The 19,117-nt window shown below is 40.5% G+C and overlaps 2 protein-coding genes across 2 annotated transcripts in view; one reads left to right on the forward strand and one right to left on the reverse strand.

Annotated features, from left to right (window-relative positions):
• Window positions 1-5,518, reverse strand: part of PXMP2 (peroxisomal membrane protein 2) — a 34,262-nt gene extending 28,744 nt beyond the window's left edge. Inside the window, exons 1-2 of the mRNA XM_053702213.1 lie at window positions 5,501-5,518; window positions 4,087-4,364 (exon numbers count right to left, since the gene is read on the reverse strand). Of these exons, the coding sequence (XP_053558188.1) occupies window positions 4,087-4,205 (119 nt within the window). The 5' untranslated portion in view covers window positions 4,206-4,364; window positions 5,501-5,518. The remainder of the gene's footprint in view (window positions 1-4,086; window positions 4,365-5,500) is intronic.
• A 181-nt stretch (window positions 5,519-5,699) lies between these two features.
• POLE (DNA polymerase epsilon, catalytic subunit) overlaps window positions 5,700-19,117 on the forward strand; it is a 571,199-nt gene continuing 557,781 nt past the window's right edge. Inside the window, exons 1-3 of the mRNA XM_053702214.1 lie at window positions 5,700-5,801; window positions 8,528-8,663; window positions 8,958-9,038. Coding sequence (XP_053558189.1) covers window positions 5,740-5,801; window positions 8,528-8,663; window positions 8,958-9,038 — 279 coding nt within the window. The 5' untranslated portion in view covers window positions 5,700-5,739. The remainder of the gene's footprint in view (window positions 5,802-8,527; window positions 8,664-8,957; window positions 9,039-19,117) is intronic.

A 19,117-nucleotide genomic window follows, 5' to 3' on the forward strand; every position in this document is an offset into this window, starting at 1 on the left:
GGGACAGTCTACACCTTAGTCATATTAAACTCATACCTTAGATTAAGCTGCAAATAGCCTCATGCACCCTTTCTATATCATGCAGCAGGAATGGTAAAAAAGCTATTTTTAAAATAAATATTGTTTCTGGCCAATTTGAAATGGCTGCCAAGCTCCGCCCACTGATGACGATCTGGGCTGCATATGGCATCCAATCACAAAAGGCTCACTCGCTGGATTCAACAGACTGTCAATGCTTTTAGCAGAGTGCTTGGCAGCCATTGCAAAGTGGCCGGAAACAATATTAATTTAAAAAAACTTTTTTACCATTCCTGTTGTATGATATAGAAAAGGTGCAGGAGGGTTTTTGCAGTTTAATCTAAAATAAGACTTTAAGATGACTAAGGTGTAGACTGCCCCTTTAAATAAACTTTCAGGATTCAGATGGGGCATGTAAATTTAAACAACTTTCCAATTTACTTTTATCACCAGTTTTGCTTCGTTCCATTGATATTCTTAGTTGAAAGCTAAACCTAGATAGGCTAATATGCTAATTTCTTAGACCTTGAAGGCAGCCTCTTATCTAAATGCATTTGACATTTTTTCACCACTAGAGGGCATTAGTTCATGTGTGTCATTTAGATAACATTGAGCTCACGCACGTGGAGTTACCTAGAAGTCAGCACTGATTGGCTAAAATGCAAGTCTGTTAAAAAAATTGAAATAAGGGGGCAGTTTGCAGAGGCTTAGATACAAGGTAATCACAGAGGTAAAAAGTGTATTATTATAACTGTGTTGGTTATGCAAAAACTGGGGAATGGGTAAAAAAGGGATTATCTATTTTTAAACAACATAAATTCTGTTGTTGACTGTCCCTTTAAAGGGCCAGAAACCCCACCAAATAAGGTTATATAATAATGCACACAGTGCAGAATTATATAACATTAGCCTAGCACTAGGTTTCTAAAGCAAAGATATTTACCTACGAAAATCTATTTTTCAGAACGCCGCTTCTAGCTCTACTGAGCGGGTCTGTTTTTTACCTAAGCGCATCGGGCACGCTGTCTAGTCACAGCACGCCCGATCGCGCCATTAAACTGAATGTAGCTCGCTCCCGCTCGGGTATGGTGGCGGGAGCGAGCTACATTCAGCTATACTCTGCTTTAGAAACCTGGCGCTAGGCTAATGTTATATAATTCTGCACTGTGTGCATTATTATATAACCTTATTTGGTGGGGTTACTGGCCCTTTAAGTATGTAATTAATTTCCTACGTAATTTAAAGTTAAAATATTACTATAATCTAATTTTGCTTTGAAAAATATCTTTATAGTGTAGGTATAATGTAATATGGCTCCTGGCCAATCCGACCCTTAAAGGGACAGTCTAGTCCAAAAAAAATCTTTCATGATTCAAATAGGGCACACAATTTTAAACAACTTTCCAATTTACATTTATCACCAAATTTGCTTTGTTCTCTTGGAATTCTTAGTTGAAAGCTAAACCTAGGAGGTTCATATTCTAATTTCTTAGATCTTGAAGGCCGCCTCTAATCTAAATGCATTTTGACAGTTTTTCACCACTAGAGGGCATTAGTTCATATGTTTCATATAGATAACATTGAGCTCATGCACGTGAATTTACCGAGGAGTGAGCACCGGTTGGCTTAAATGCAAGTCTGTCAAAAGAACTGAAATAAGGGGGCAGTCTGCAGAGGCTTAGATACAAGATAATCACAGAGGTAAAACGAGTATTATTATAACTTTGTTGGTTATGCAAAACTGGGGAATGGGTAATTAATGGATTATCTTTTAAAACAACAAAAATGCTGGTGTTGACTGTCCCTTTAATGACTGGCCCTGCAAAAAAAAAAGTTTGGGGACCTGTGTAAGAAGGTTCTCCATTTATTTGGCAATATTGCATGGTTTTGTAAATATTAATACTGTTATTCCACTAAATACATTCTTGTCTATATAAATTCATAACTGTGGCCCATATTATTTTTAGAGCACTGGTCTGCTAAGCGTCTGCTGTTTACTGGGTGTTGTTCTCAAAAATACACAGAGAGCCTGTGGTTATTAGAGGTTGCTGGTTATTCCTCCTGCATATAAAAGGTGAACCGCTAACTACAGTCTTATAAATACATAGTCATATAAGGAAGACCAACCTACAACTGTACCCACTAGAAATGATTCGTTTTGATCTATATGTTAGATGTTTGTAGATGCCACTTTAAATAAATGTAAATGAATAACCATTTATACTAATGAAATGCTTTAATCCTATTCCCCTCCCTCTCACTGTATTACAGGGGTCACAAGGACAGTTTTACTGAAAGGACTATGCCCTCAGATTCTTTGACAGGAAAGGTACAACTTTTGGTCCGTGCTGGGCTGAGTTGCACATTTATTTCCCTCATATAATTTCTGTAATTGTAACATTTCTCTTCCCTTTTAAAAGGGATAGTAAACACAAAAAATGTTATTGTTTAAAAAGATAGATACTCCCTTTATTTGCCATTCCCCAGTTTTGCATAACCAACACTATTATAGAAATATATTTTTTACTTCAGCAATTACCTTACATCTAAGCTTCTGCAGACTGCCTCCTTATCGCAGATCTTTTTACAAACTTGCATGTCAGGCAATTAGTGCTGACTTAACCCTTTAAGGGCACAGCTTTCAGTTTGCTCAATTGTTTTATGACAGAAAAATTCCGTCATATGTCTTTAAGAGGTTAAATAACTCCATGTGCATGAGCACAATGTTATTTGTATGAAACACATGAACTACGCCCTCTAGCTGTTTTCATGTGAGCCTACCTAGGTTTAGCTTTCAACTAAGAATACCAGGAGAACAAAGCAAATTTGATGATAAAAGTAAATTAGAAAGTTGTTTAAAATTGCATGCCCTTTCTGAATCATTAAAGTTTAATTTGGACTTAAATATCCCTTTAACATTGCTGCACTTGAATCTATTAGGTCAATGCTGTCTCTGCAAATATCACTAATACCTTATTAGTCCCATTTTTAAAAGAATAGGATTTACCATCATGCATTAATACATGAGTCTCAATAAATATAAGTATAGCTAGCTACCACTCTTTTCACCAAGTTACTTATACAGTAGCTTTGTGAAAAAATATACTGACAAAAATATTGACCACCAACACTAAAGTGTAACCATTTTATACAGTAAGAGAAATCTTCAGTACAGTGTGAGGAAATCACCCTTGCAGTAAGAGAAGAATCTTGGAGAGACATATATAACGTTACTCATTCTAGGTTTATAGGGTTAAGCAACCCTTCTTTTAAGATTCTGTATAAATAAAAAGGTAACTGCATTAAAGGGACAATGTACTGTAAGCTTTTCCCCCCTTAATTTGTTCCCAATTATCCATTTGACCTACTTGGAGTGTATAAAACTGTTTACAAATACCTACTTTACTTTTATTTTGGCATTTGAAATATCTGATTTTGAATATTGTATCCGCAACTATACTTTAGGGCAATGTAAACACAGCCAGCAGACGAAATTGTTAATTATCAATGCTATCTAAGAATTGGGCTTTGGTATACAGAGATGAGATAAAGAAAGCAATTGTGTGTATATAAAGTAATAATATAAAGAGGTCTGAATTTCCTGCAAGCTCAGCCCATTTTAATAGGCTTAGGTGCAAAGAACATAACCAGCTATTTCATATACAAACAAACATAAAGGATCAAATTATTATACATTTTATACTCTGCAGCTGGTATAAGAAGTCATTGGAAACACATTAAGGGGACAACAATTTTACAGTACATTGTCCCTTTCAGATCTTGCACAGCAGCAAAGTGTGGTTTTGGTGTCAGAATGCTTTCAACATAATTAGTAAAACTTTATATAATTTCTCACCTCAAAATACCTTTTTGGAATAGTCTCTCTGACAACATATATTTGGGTGCTTCCTAATGGTATTCCTACATCTCAGTGGTCCTGTGTATTTTAGCTACTCCAAAGCTCATTAACTGTGTGCATATTTTAAAGAATGTATTTATTTACTTGGGAGGAAACATTGATTTTGAATCAATGCACATCTCACATCCTATGAGAATCTTTTGAGTCACCTGGTCACAGCTTTGGTGAGAAGTGGACGGCTCTTCAGAAGTTGTAGATAACTCCTTATGAGAAGCAGGTGTAGTGGTTCAGATTTCAGCTCCCGGACAGGCTTGGACATCTGCGGCATTGTCACCAACTCAGGAACACAGAATTGCAAAAAGTGAACAAACTGAGCCAAGCCACGCCTACTGCAGGCTATGTCCCCAAGGTAGCAATGAATACTCCCAAGTCACGTGATGTGTTCTAGGGCATGCCTGAAAAAGTCTCACTATTAATGAAGAAATGTCTGTGAAAATAAAATAGCAAAATTCAGCTAATGTTCCTTTATTTGCAGAAGTAGGTTAGCTGTGCAAGCTTAGAAAACTGCTAAATGTCTTCATTTATAATATGTTTATTTGCACATTGTATAACATTATGGTTAATCATAAGCCACTCTCAACTTACATTCCTTATTTATGGTGTTAATATTGTCTTGCAGTGTTAAACAGTGAAGTTTATGACAATAAACAAGTTAAAAGAAACACGCAAAAGTTGTTTTTATGGTGATGTCTGTGAGAAACAAATTTACCATATTACACAACACTTTTATCCACTTTCCTTTTATCTACCCCTGCACAAAACTGAGAAATGTGATAGCTTGTTGCAAATAAATAATTATTTTTATATTTGTTAATAGCTTTACAATGCAGAAAGGCAATTTATAAAATGATTTAACTAAATATAAATGCACATGCTAGAATACGTCTCAAAATTCATCCTTCACTTCTTATTGTACTCTAACTATAAATCACACTTAAAGGGATACTAAACCCAATTTTTTTCTTTCATGATTCAGATAGGGCATGCAATTTAAAGCAACTTTGTAATTTACTCCTATCACCAGTTTTTCTTGACTCTCTTGCTATCTTTATTTGAAAAGCAAGAATGTAAAATCTTAGGAGCTGGCCCATTTTTGGTCCATCACCCTGGATAGTGCTTGCATATTGGTGGCTACATTTAGCCACCAATCAGCAAGCGCTACCCAGGTTCTGAACCAAAAATGGGCCAGCTCCTAAGCTTTACACTTCTGCTTTTCAAATAAAGATAGCAAGAGAACGAGGAAAAATTGATAATAGAAGTAAATTGCAAAGTTGCTTAAAATTGCAATTACGCTTTATAATGAACTGTATGCCCAAGCCTCACCTTTAACCCATTAAATGGCAGAAGGATTCAATATATTTTCCTAACGCATCTCGCACTGTTAGTCTATACAATGTGGCAATACTCTTAAACGCCGATCAAAAAAATCTAGACTTGAGAAAATAATTTTGTAAATCCTAATGGTCCCTAAAGTGCTATTTTAGAGGTGGAGTCACTATTGTAGGGTTGTAAAATGTTAATCTTAACAAAAAAATAAAGACGAACGAGCATATATGTAATAACCACAGTGAAGTGACTGTTCGCTTCTCAGCTTGGATGTCTCTTCTTTACCAGTCCCTTACAAGAGGCTCGACGAATAAAAAATAAGGAAGAATCAAGTTTACTGGAGCTAAAACTGAGATCCGTTTTTGATTGGTTTGGGGGAGTGGCGTTAAGTTGGATTGGTTGCGAGTGGTGACGCTGGGAAAGGAGCGAGTGCTGGCGGGAGCTAGCTAGCGCGGGAAGTATTGCTAGTTGTCAGAATGGTTCTGCAAAACAGCGGAAAACTGAGGACAGAGAATCGTAAAGAAGGGGAGAACCAGCAGTGAGTGGTCTGGAAAGATATGTGCTAAGTACAAGTCTGAGATGGATATAAACTTTACAGTGTGTGTAAGAAGGGAGAGGGGCAGCACAGTGTGTGTAAGAAGGGAGAGGGGCAGCACAGTGTGTGTAAGAAGAAGGGAGAGGGGCAGCACAGTGTGTGTAAGAAGAAGGGAGAGGGGCAGCACAGTGTGTGTAAGAAGAAGGGAGAGGGGCAGCACAGTGTGTGTAAGAAGAAGGGAGAGGGGCAGCACAGTGTGTGTAAGAAGAAGGGAGAGGGGCAGCACAGTGTGTGTAAGAAGAAGGGAGAGGGGCAGCACAGTGTGTGTAAGAAGAAGGGAGAGGGGCAGCACAGTGTGTGTAAGAAGAAGGGAGAGGGGCAGCACAGTGTGTGTAAGAAGAAGGGAGAGGGGCAGCACAGTGTGTGTAAGAAGAAGGGAGAGGGGCAGCACAGTGTGTGTAAGAAGAAGGGAGAGGGGCAGCACAGTGTGTGTAAGAAGAAGGGAGAGGGGCAGCGCAGTGTGTGTAAGAAGAAGGGAGAGGGGCAGCACAGTGTGTGTAAGAAGAAGGGAGAGGGGCAGCACAGTGTGTGTAAGAAGAAGGGAGAGGGGCAGCGCAGTGTGTGTAAGAAGAAGGGAGAGGGGCAGCACAGTGTGTGTAAGAAGAAGGGAGAGGGGCAGCGCAGTGTGTGTAAGAAGAAGGGAGAGGGGCAGCGCAGTGTGTGTGTAAGAAGAAGGGAGAGGGGCAGCGCAGTGTGTGTAAGAAGAAGGGAGAGGGGCAGCGCAGTGTGTGTGTAAGAAGAAGGGAGAGGGGCAGCGCAGTGTGTGTAAGAAGAAGGGAGAGGGGCAGCGCAGTGTGTGTGTAAGAAGAAGGGAGAGGGGCAGCGCAGTGTGTGTGTAAGAAGAAGGGAGAGGGGCAGCACAGTGTGTGTAAGAAGAAGGGAGAGGGGCAGCACAGTGTGTGTAAGAAGAAGGGAGAGGGGCAGCACAGTGTGTGTAAGAAGAAGGGAGAGGGGCAGCACAGTGTGTGTAAGAAGAAGGGAGAGGGGCAGCACAGTGTGTGTAAGAAGAAGGGAGAGGGGCAGCACAGTGTGTGTAAGAAGAAGGGAGAGGGGCAGCACAGTGTGTGTAAGAAGAAGGGAGAGGGGCAGCACAGTGTGTGTAAGAAGAAGGGAGAGGGGCAGCGCAGTGTGTGTAAGAAGAAGGGAGAGGGGCAGCGCAGTGTGTGTGTAAGAAGAAGGGAGAGGGGCAGCGCAGTGTGTGTAAGAAGAAGGGAGAGGGGCAGCGCAGTGTGTGTGTAAGAAGAAGGGAGAGGGGCAGCGCAGTGTGTGTAAGAAGAAGGGAGAGGGGCAGCGCAGTGTGTGTAAGAAGAAGGGGGAGGGGCAGTGTGTGTGTAAGAAGAAGGGGGAGGGGCAGTGTGTGTGTAAGAAGAAGGGAGAGGGGCAGTGTGTGTAAGAAGAAGGGAGAGGGGCAGTGTGTGTAAGAAGAAGGGAGAGGGGCAGTGTGTGTAAGAAGAAGGGAGAGGGGCAGCGCAGTGTGTGTGTAAGAAGAAGGGAGAGGGGCAGCGCAGTGTGTGTGTAAGAAGAAGGGAGAGGGGCAGCGCAGTGTGTGTGTAAGAAGAAGGGAGAGGGGCAGCGCAGTGTGTGTAAGAAGAAGGGAGAGGGGCAGCGCAGTGTGTGTGTGTAAGAAGAAGGGAGAGGGGCAGCGCGTGTGTGTGTGTAAGAAGGGAGAGGGGCAGCGCAGTGTGTGTGTGTAAGAAGAAGGGAGAGGGGCAGCGCAGTGTGTGTGTGTAAGAAGAAGGGAGAGGGGCAGCGCAGTGTGTGTGTGTGTGTGTGTGTGTGTGTAAGAAGAAGGGACAGGGGCAGCGCAGTGTGTGTGTAAGAAGAAGGGAGAGGGGCAGCGCAGTGTGTAAGAAGAAGGGAGAGGGGCAGCGCAGTGTGTGTGTGTAAGAAGAAGGGAGAGGGGCAGTGCAGTGTGTGTGTGTAAGAAGAAGGGAGAGGGGCAGCGCAATGTGTGTAAGAAGAAGGGAGAGGGGCAGCGCAGTGGGTGTGTAAGAAGAAGGGAGAGGGGCAGCGCAGTGTGTAAGAAGAAGGGAGAGGGGCAGCGCAGTGTGTGTGTGTAAGAAGAAGGGAGAGGGGCAGCGCAGTGTGTGTGTGTAAGAAGAAGGGAGAGGGGCAGCGCAGTGTGTGTGTGTAAGAAGAAGGGAGAGGGGCAGCGCAGTGTGTGTGTGTAAGAAGAAGGGAGAGGGGCAGCGCAGTGTGTGTGTGTAAGAAGAAGGGAGAGGGGCAGCGCAATGTGTGTAAGAAGAAGGGAGAGGGGCAGCGCAGTGTGTGTGTAAGAAGAAGGGGGTGCTTTTGAGTTGAGCTGCTTGAGTGTGTTTGGGGAGGGGATGCTGATAGTCACTTGAGTGGGATGGGGTTGTCAAGAGAGAAGCAGCTTGAGTGTTGAGGGGGGGGGGGGTAAGAGAGAGTGAGCAAGAGGAATGCTGAGAGAGAAAAGCTGCTTGGGGGGGGGAGTTGCTGAGAGAAACGGGATATGCTCAGGTGGTCTTAAGCAGGGAAAATAATTGTTCAGGAGACCTGAGTGGGATGGGTTACTGTAGGTGAGGGAGAGAAATGTTGCCTATTGCCTATAAACCTAGTGATAATGAAAGGCTTGTCTATAGAATGATGAAACAAAAATTCCATGACATTTTCTTTTATTCATTGATATTGTATTTTCCTTCCTCTAGAGATGACTCTGCCTCCAATTCAGCTGCCAAACGTCTGGAGCGTAGCCAGTGGACGGATAAGATTGATGCTCAGTATGGATTTGAGAGGTTTAAGGAACCTGGGGAGAGAACGGGTTGGCTGATCAACATGCACCCAGTTAGTTGTCTCTTGTAATATTTATTACTTGTCAGTAGGAGGACTGAGGTCCAAATCTTTGTGCCATCTACATTCATTTACTAAATGTTCTATCTATCCCTTCTGAAACTACATTGTTTTTCACTCTGTTCCAGTGTTATGTGGTTTTCTGCTCTCCTTGTGCCTCTTTTTTCCCCCCAGCATTTAAACTTTAATAAAATATAACTTATCTTGTATTTATTCAACAATAAACCTGGTTCAGTCCGTTGCTCGGTTAAATTTTTTTTTTTTGTTCTTTCCTATATTTTCTGGTAGAACGAGATTCTGGATGAGGACAAACGCCTTATTAGTGCTGTGGATTATTACTTTATCCAAGAGGATGGGAGTCGGTTTAAGGTGAGGTCTAAAAATTATTTTCCATCAATTATTTGTTCACCAATAAATTAGTTATGCTAGGTTTTACACAAATCCCACATAGAATCACTGTAGATCAGGGTTCTTTATTAATTTTTCCCCAAGACCCTGTGCAATGATATCCCATACCTTCGCATCCCTATTTTTATGCTTGGTCTGAAAATTTCTTAAAGGAACATGGAACCCAAAAGGGGGGGAAATCTAAACAACATTCAGTGTAACATGGAGTATAAGGCGAATCTTACATCTAGAAGGGGCAAAAATCTGATTTGGATCAAGTTCTGTTTGCACCAAGTTTCCTTTTTTACTTTTGAACTGTAAATGGTTAAACCAGATACTTTGTATATCCACTCTCTGTGCTGTGCAAATTGTACTCTTAACAAGTTTAAAAACAAAACAAAAAGAGCTCTAAAGTATTTGAATTCTGGTGACTCTGGAATGGCTTAGTGTATATTGTGACCCTCACAGGTAATACTTACCAGTGTGAACCCCCTCTCTGAGGGGTGTGGGCAGAAAAAAAATACTGCCTCATTTAACCCTATAAGAAGTATCCTCAACTTCTCCTACTCCTAGTTCTGTCCATCCTTTTGTTGCAGTCTCCTTACCTGGCTGGCCAATATGGGATTTAGGGCCCCCCTGGCCTTGTTGTCTTTTACCAGATTGTTGGAGCATACTTTTTACCTTGTGTTGTGTGTTTTTGTTTATTAAAGGATTAATGCTCTATGTTGGATGATGTCATATGGGGAATGCACTTTTGGGTAGAGGGTGTGTGTGTGCGCATTTCTTTAAAGCTGTAAGTGCCAGCCACTCTGCAACTGGTGTGACTGAAAGTGTGCTCCAGCCTCCTAAAACACTGCAGCTGTCCAGAAAGTCATACTGTCCTTGTGCAACATTTTGCTCTTTATATGCAATACATGTATACTTGTTGTCAACCATGTGTATCTCAGATCTGTGGTGGCAGTTTTTTATTTTTTTTAAGAACAGCTTTTTTGGGAAATCATCAAGATGTTAATCTATTAGGAGCTCTTTGTCAGGGACAGTTTGCTCAAGGGGTGTGGTACCTGGAGAGTTAAAAATTACCCTTTGAAATCATGGAGATCAGAGTAGTTAGTCAGGCCCTTCAGCACTTCTTGCAACTTCTGCCGGTAAGGACACTCGGGATACAGAATAATTACAAAAACTATACAGATATGTTAGATGTTAATAACACAATGTACAGAATGACTAGAATAGAGTACAATACTCCCCACTTAGGTGACCGCAGCCTTCTAACAGACACTCGGGATACAGACAGACAACAGGTCAGGGAGAGCTTATATTCAGTTTCAAAAGAACAGGTCCACGTCAGAAATTGTAGAAATTTAATTTTCCTGGTTAATTTCAGAAGGAGATGCTCTGTTTTATCATCTCATAAAGTACCTCTATTCTACAGTTGTCTTTCAACCCCTCAAGATCTAGTGGATGCTCTAATACAGTTTCCTCAAATTCCACTAATTCCTTGTGTGGCAGAGATTACAAAGAGTCTGTGACTGTGATTGCCATAATGTTATTGCTTATGATGGCCCTGGTTATCACTCTTGCTACAACAAGCAATTGCTCCTCCTAGGATTCTTCATGTGTCCCCAGGCATGTTGATATAAGGTCATGTCTGTCATTCAGATCCCCAATTGGAGGCTATGGAGATCACCAGATTGCAATAGTTGAAGATCTCCCCGTCATCAACACTTTCCTTTATGCATGTTAGAAATCAATATCCCCTGTTTATTATTGGATATGGTATAGCTTTTCAGCCTGGATGCTACAACGTAATGCATCATTATAGGGCTGCAACTAACTTTTATTTTCATAATCTATTAATCGGCCGATTATTTTTCCGACTTATCGGATAAAACCATAAATTAAGTATTTTTTCCTATATTTAAAATAAAATCCACAAACTGAGTGTTATAAATATAAACTTCAGAGTAAAACTTTACATTAACACAACCGTTGGCCCAATTTTTTAAGTGGCAGAACAAATTTTTATAATTAAGCAAAACAAAACCACAAACTTGTTGAAAAGAGGTAGAACTAGTAAGAGGTAGAACTACCGCTGTTTATAACATTTTGTTATTCACTCTTTCAGAAACTTTGCATTGAAATGCAAAAATGTCTACATGCTCCTGGCTGAGGCTGGCTCTTTTTTGCAAGCTATTTTGCCTGCAGCAGAGAAGGGGCGCTCAGATCGTGTTGAGGTACCTGAGATGCATAAGTAGGGTTTTGCCATTATCACCAAGGTGGGATATTTATCTTTGTTAGCTCTCCACCAATGCAAGGGGCCTCTTAACAAAGTAAGCCTGGACTTTATTCTGACATAAATATCTTGAATATCTATATGCAATGGTAAACAACCAGCTATAAGGTTAAAAATATCTAGTCCACTCCTAAAAAAACAGATATATACTTACAGAAGATGAATTTGGTACATATTCAAATTAATTAAAAAAACAAAAAAGCAAAAGGGCACAGCCGTACATATAATCAGCAATAGCAAGCGATCCGCTAATAATTGTGCAAACGGTTAATAGTGACATCAGTTTATATAACAAATATCAATCTAGGGCTAGGTGTAAATACGTTTGGCACTATATCATGGGCATAGTCCCAAATCGCCTTATTTAATATAAACAATCCAAATTATGACTATTTTATTTCTGGGTTGCACATAAGCTAGGAGTAATAAACTTAAAAAGAAACCTTATAGTGTCCTGAAAAATTGAAAAGTAAAATGTCTGTAGATGTCCTTTAGGCTAAGGGCATAACCATAAAACACAATACCATGTGCAGGAGCTCATTGGAGTAAAGCAATCGATTATAATATTCGTTAACAACTATTTTCATAATCGATTATGCCGATTAGTTGTTGCAGCTCTAGATCATTAGTGCCTATTTAGTTCTCTTTTATGGAATCAATTGTAGGTTTCTGTAAGGATTAAAGTGAAAGTCAATCTTAGTATGATTGACTATTGAAACAAATAAAGCGGACTGTCATTCATGAAGTATAAGATACTTCATGCATGTAGAAAGCTCCTTTTATTTGTTTCAATCAATCGCCGTTCTTAGCTGCTACGGCAGCCCATGGCTGCGGTATATTCGGCTTGGCGCCCATGGCTAATTTGTTTTTAGCCGTGGGCTGCTGTAGCAGCTAAGAACGGCGATCGATTGAAACAAATAAAGGAGCTTTCTACATGAAGTATCTTATACTTCATAAATGAAAGTTCCCTTTGCGTTTGTACAACGATAGGATTGACTTTCACTTTAAGCACAAGAACTCTCAAGGTAAAGTTGCAGTTTCTGCAATATCTAGCGATAAATAAGCCATCAGTTTTTCCAAGCATTAGCTCACACCCTGCATCCAACCAGATCAATTTTGCCAACTTGTGACTTGAAATTTGGCTCTTGAAGCTATCTTGGAAACTTTTTTTTTTCTCTTTAATTATTATTAAGAATCCAGTTCAATTACAACTTGTCAAAAAGAACACAAACATTCATCAGATTGACATTACTATCGTCGTCGTGCATAACAAATACAGCATTACAATGTGGATTCCTGTTTTTACAGTTTTTGTTGTATACTAGCATAATAACCTTTAACAAGAACAGTTATGTCTCTGTCTTCTATTTAGAATAATGAAAAACATTAAACATGTGCCTATGTCGTGATATAGGTGAATCTAATATCTTTTTATGTTTCTTACTGATTTACCTTTTTTCTTAATATTTGTCGTCTGTTGGATAGTACTTTAGGGATACAAATGTGTAACTAAGGGGTTTCAATTGTGTACCACAAGTTAGTGTATTGGGATTATTTAGAGAAGCTTTTATGGTATAGCTCCCAGGTATTCTGCAACTCGTGAAGGGGTCTCTATTTCCGGTTTTGTAAGTGCTGTATTTTTCAAGTTCTATTAGGTTTGTTACTTTATTACGCCACATCTCTAGGGAAGGGACTCCTCCGGACCTCCAATTCTTAGCTATGAGAACTTTTACACCGTTTATCATTTATTTTTAAAAAAGGCTTATAATGTCTCTGTGGCAGTCTAATATATATTAAGTAGCTATACCAGTGGATCCAGAGGAAGGAGCACTTGGAAGATTCCCTCTCTCGTGAATCACATCCCTCCAGAACTGATTAATCTGTGAACACCACCACCTCATGTGGCCCATGCCACTACCCACATGGCCGCATCTCCATCAATAATTGTTGGTTTTAGGAAACAGTCTATGGAGTCTTGGGGGTCAAATACCAGCAGTGCAAAATTTTGTAATTTATTTTGATTATGGAGGAAGAGGACGATTTTATGTTACAGAAATTTGTGGCAGTTTGTGGGGTTATTATATCTAGTTCCTTCTCCCATATTTCAACCGAGTATGGAAGGTTACTCGGGGGGGGGGGGGTGGGTATGTGTAATATTTGTATATTAGTTTTAAGGTGTGTTTAATAGGTGGCTTAGATATGTATAGTTTCTCTAAATTTAGTTAACCACCGGAGCATGTTTCGTACATGTCTGAGGTTATGTAGTGGTGCGCTCTCCTATAAGTGAACCAATTTTGTGCCCAACAGTATCCTCTTTCAGTTAGTTGATTGTGTGTAAATTGATATATCGTGTTATTTGGTGGATAGTGATATTAGTTGTTGATGTTGTAATTGATCCCGTGTCTTGCAATGAGAATTCGTTATTCAGGAGTAGTGAGGTTAGTGGGCCCGGACTAGAGGATAAGTGTTGTTTTTTTATTTGCGTTTTCCCACACTTGTAGGGTTTCCCTAATGATGGGGTTATTAATCTGCCTAGTTATATTTTTTGGATGAGGATGCCAACATAGAGCTGATAAATTTGTCACAGGGCTCAAGTTTTCCTCTAGGGGTATCCATCTTTTAGGATTCCTATGAATTCTCCAATCTAAAAACCGCTGCAAAAATATGGAGTCTCTATAGGATTTAATATCCGGGACTCCTTGTACAGTTGATCGTAGTATTGTAGGTTTATTAATTCTGGGAGGCCGTCGGTTCCATATAAAGGAACTAAATATTTGTTGTAACTGTTGGGTATATTTAAAAGGTATTAGTATTGGGAGTGTTTGTAGAATGTACAGAAGTTTTGGGAAAGCGTTCATTTTGATGGTGTTTATCCAACCCACCCATGTAAGATGTTTGTTTTTCCAGGAGGAGAAATCTCGAATTAATGCAGCTTGAATGGGTAAATAGTTTAATTTGTATACGGTTTCTTGGTTGTCTGCTAGGAGTATACCCAGATATTTCAGGGATCCCTTGCATCATCGAAATGGGCACTTTTTTAACCTGATTCTCTAGAGTTGGTGTAAGGGCTATTCCCAGAATCTCCGACTTGTTAAGAAATTTTTGAGTTTGTTAAATCTGTCTAATTCTTTTAACAATTGTGGGATCGAGCTCTCTGGTTTAGTGAGGGTAAAGAGGATGTCATCCGTGAACATTGATAGTTTATATTCATCCTCTTTTTAATCTGGATTCCCGGAATTTCTTGGTGGTTTATCTTAGTCGCTAAAGTCTCTACTAGGCAAGCAAAGTGTATCGGGGATAGAGGGCAGCCCTGCCTGGTTCCGCCGGTGATCTTGATCGGTTGGGAGAGGATGCCATTAAGGGAGATTTATGCATTAGGGGAGTGATCTAACACAAAGATTCTATGTATTAGTTTATTGCCTATCCCGAAGGTTTGTAGTGTGGCCTCCAGAAAGGGCCAGCCGACCCGATCGAAGGCCTTTTCGGCATTTGTTGGTAGCCAAACTGAGGGGAGACCCCTCTCTCTTTAGCGTGCTACATTTAAATGGAGGTTTTGTACCGTATTGTCTTTCGCCTCTCGGTTGGTACGAAGCCGTCCTGATCTTGATGGATGAGGTATGGTAAAATTTGGTTCATTCTATTCTCCAAAATTTTTGCGTAGATTTTTATTGTCAGAATTGAGCAGCAAATCGGGCGATAATTCGTTAGTTGGGTAGAAGGGTTTGTTCGGTTTTGGTATTAGTACTATGTGCGCCTGAAGGGCTGTAGGGGGAAATGTAGCGTCGTTGTCAATACTATGGAAGTAGTCTAAAAGGTGTGGGGTTAGCAAATCCTTAAACGCGGAGTAATATGCGTTTCTTATCCCATCAGGGCCTGGGGATTTCCTTGTTGGTAATGAGGTAATAGCTTTTTGGAGTTCTTCCAGGGTGAGTGGGGCCTCTAGGTTATTCCTTTGTTCTGTGGTTAGTGTTGTCAGGTGTAACTGTGTAAGGTATTTCTGAATGTCTGACTTGCTGGGGCAGGAGTGGTGTTTTAAGTTGTACAATTTTTCATAGTATTCTCTGTAATCGGCTATATCTTTGGAGGTATACAGTTGTTTTCCAGAGTCATCTGTTCATTATGTAGCGTTTGTGTGTTCTCTGTTTAAGCTGTCTGGCTAGTATTCTCCCTTGTTTATTAGCCCCCTCATAGTTAGTTTTTTTGTTTGTTTTATTTTTGGTAAAGGGCCCTACGTTTAGCTTCTATACCTAGGAATTTGTTTAACTGTTGTCTTTTATGTTCTATAATCCCTAGAAGATAGCGGTTTTGTGGATATAATTTATAAGTATCTTGGAGTTTATTCAGGTCGTCCAACAGAGACTTTAGGTATGTTTGTTGCTGTTTTTGACTTTTGCTGCTTTTAGGGACATCAACTCTCCTCAACACATTTATCAACTCTCCAACACATTTATGGGCATTCCAATTATTTTGCGTGCTTACCTCCAGGGGTATTATTAAAACTAAAATATTCTTTAATGGTTTTATCGATTTGGATACGGGTCATAGGTTCTTTAGGTAGGGATTTGCCTAGCTTCCATACCCTATCGTGAATTTGAGAAGTGGGCCACCTGAGGCTACAACTAATCATGGCATGGTCCGACAATGTGAGTGGTGAGATATTAGTGTGCTGGGTTAAAGCTAAGTTTGTGACATCTATCATCAGTTAGTCTATCCTGGAATAAGTTTGGTGAGGGTGAGAGAAAAAGGTAAAATCCCTCGTAGTAGGGTGGTGGATTCGCCAAGCATCGTGGACGGCTAGGTTAGCTAGACTGGATTTTACTGACTTCAAAGTCTTAGTTGGGATGGATGAGGTGCCAGAAGAACAATCTTTAGTAGGGTCAAGAGCTACATTAAAATCTCCAACTATTAAGCTTCCTCTGGATGTTTCTAAGATTTTGTTGGAAGAATTGGGAGGGTTCAGAGTTTAGGGCATAGACATTGGCTATCGTTATTTGTTTATTTAGTAGCCCCGTAATAATTATATATATCCCCTCTTTATCCTTACTAGTGGAGGTGGCCTTAAAGCTTTTTATTGATTAATATGCCCACTCCACAACGTTTGGTGATATTGGAAGCGAAAAAGGCAGGGCCAAATTTCCTGAAGGATGAGTGGGGTTTGTGACCTCTTTTGAAATGGGTTTCTTGGAGTAGTACTATATTGCTTTTAAGTCTCTTATAATCTCTTTAAAGCTATGGATCGTTTTTGTGGAATGTTTAATCCCTTTATATTATGTGAGAGGATCTTGATTTCTAGTGGTTCTACAAGCATTGTATTAAGTGGTAGCATATTCTTTCATGAAAACATTGTTTGAAAAAAGGCATAGACATAGGACAGGACACAGTTTCAGAGGCATAAAATAAGGTACAATGTAATAACTTTAACATAACAATACATAACCAAATATATACTTTGACAAGTAACAATGAGTTTATCAACTTTGTCATACACCATATTGGCGGATGATATGGTGCCATAAGTCAATCTCTATAGGTATGACTCATTTCTAGTATGTAAGGGGGCAACAAGGCCTTGTTGCTACATGGGTATAACAAATTGATCCTCGGGTCCAGAGACATTGATCTGTGGGAGCTGGGGCTAATATGTGATGGCTTTGTTATGTTGAGTGGTAGGTTTGGACTGGCATTATGTAGTGTCTGCAGACGCTTTAAGGTAGTTAAGTAAAGGATAAAAAATCTCGTCTTTACATTTACCAGTGTTGACAATTTGTACCTAGAAATAATAACCTTTTGTTTATGTAGCTATGTGAAGCCTGCTGTGATACCCAAGCAGGCCCCCTCCTTGGTTAGGCGTAAAAAAAAAAAAAGTGCATAAGATCTTATTACATTTGTTGCGGGTGCTAACATTTTGTACATAAAGATATTAACCCTTGATTAGTGCCCAGTAAGGGATAATATCCTCTCCATGGGAAGCAACGCTGGTTGAGGTTCACAGTAGGACAATTAAATAAGGTCCAGAGAGTGTCCCTATGGATCCAGGTCAGCGCCCTCAAGAGATTCATATCACTTGTGTGTTTGCCTGAGTCTCTAGGGAACACCTGGAGTTGATGGGCCAACTTTCCTTCTTTTGGGCTGTACTTTGCTCCATTGTGGACGTTGTTCTTTGGGTCTCTTTTGATTCGGTAGGTGGGGTATTGGACCTATTATATCGTCTGGTGGTCGTCCCAATAGTATATTAAGCATTTTTGCCAAATTGTCCAAGTCATTTAAATTTTTGTAGGTGAATTGGAATCCGTTGTGGTCAACTATCAGGCTAAACGGGAATCCCCAGCGGTATCTAATGTTGTGTTTCTGTAATTTTTTTGTTTTGTTATGAAATGGACCTGTTTTCTCCTTTGGACGGTCTGTGGGCTAAGGTCCTGATAAATTTGTAAGCTATGTCCTTGGAATGTGATAGATTGTCTTGATCTCGCCGCATGCCATAGTAATTCTTTGATGGTATATTTCAGTAGTCTCAAAATGACATGTCTCGGTGGAGCAGGTGGTTTCGGAGGGGGTCGAATCGCTCTGTGTGCTCGCTCTATGTCCTCACTATGAAGGAGGGGTGTACGTGGGGATAATGTGTGGAAGAGATCTTTCAAATGGTTTCAGTTGGTCTTGTGTAATTTCTTCTGGGATGCCCCGAATTCTAAGGTTGTTTCTTCTCCCCCTATTGTCCAGGTATTATCTTTTTTCTTGAAGAGCCTGCATCAGAGTCTTGGATAGATAATTGTTGAGTATTATAGCTAACTAGGTTGTTAAGCGTGTCTAGCCCCTCCTCGAGATAGTCAATTCTGGACCCTATTTCATTGAGGTTCTTCCTTTTATAATGGACTTTAGAGACTCCAGATCAGTTTTAAAGGGGAGGTCAGCTATTTGTGATTGTATAGTCAATAGTGGGTTCTATTGCGCAGATAACTGAACTTGTGAAGATCCTGGTGTATTTGTGTCCTGAGACAGTGACAATTCTACATTTGGTTGTTCTGGTGTTTGGGGAAAAAAGGCAGACACTGAGGGTGTAGCAAGCTGTGGTTTAGGACAGGAGAGGGCAAGTTCACTGCCCCTGTATTTAGGCCTTCCTGATATCTGTTTAAATCTTTCCCAAATTGCAGTGTCCCTGCTATTGATATCGAGCCCAATTCTAGCCTTCTATTTTTTTATTTTTTTTATTTAAAAGTGGTGTTAGTTTTAGGAGCAGTAGCGCTTACTTTGCTCCGTACAGTTATTTATGGCCTCATAGCCCACATGGCTGCTTCCGTGACAGTGCAGCTATTGTGGTAGTGGGCTGACCTGCTTAAGGCTGACCTCACTGAGCCTGTAGACAATGTCTCCTAAGGGTGTTAGGAAAGGTCCGGTGCTCTGGCTCTCTGGATCGGTTGCGTGCACTGCCGCAGGAGCTCTGAAACTTCCAATGCGCTAATAACAAAAATGGCGCTCCTTTGCTCCTAGTGTGTATCACCTGTTAGTGAGGTGAGAGCCGGCTTTTTTCCTCCTCCCAAACACGGCCGGTTGATACGCAGGCCAGGATCTTGACCTGTGCTTGTGACTTTGAAGGCTCTCATTGCTCCTAGTATTGTCGAGAGCTATGACAACTACGGAGCTCGGCTAAAACACAGCCATGTTCTGGCACGGCTTGGCTCGGCCCCCCCTCTTGGAAACTTTTTAACCATTGTGTGAGGTCTTTTTATGGTTTTTGACACTGAAGACTAAATCTTTTAGTTTCCAATACTTC

Source organism: Bombina bombina, chromosome 2, assembly GCF_027579735.1.
Source record: "Bombina bombina isolate aBomBom1 chromosome 2, aBomBom1.pri, whole genome shotgun sequence".
Taxonomy (NCBI): domain Eukaryota; kingdom Metazoa; phylum Chordata; class Amphibia; order Anura; family Bombinatoridae; genus Bombina; species Bombina bombina.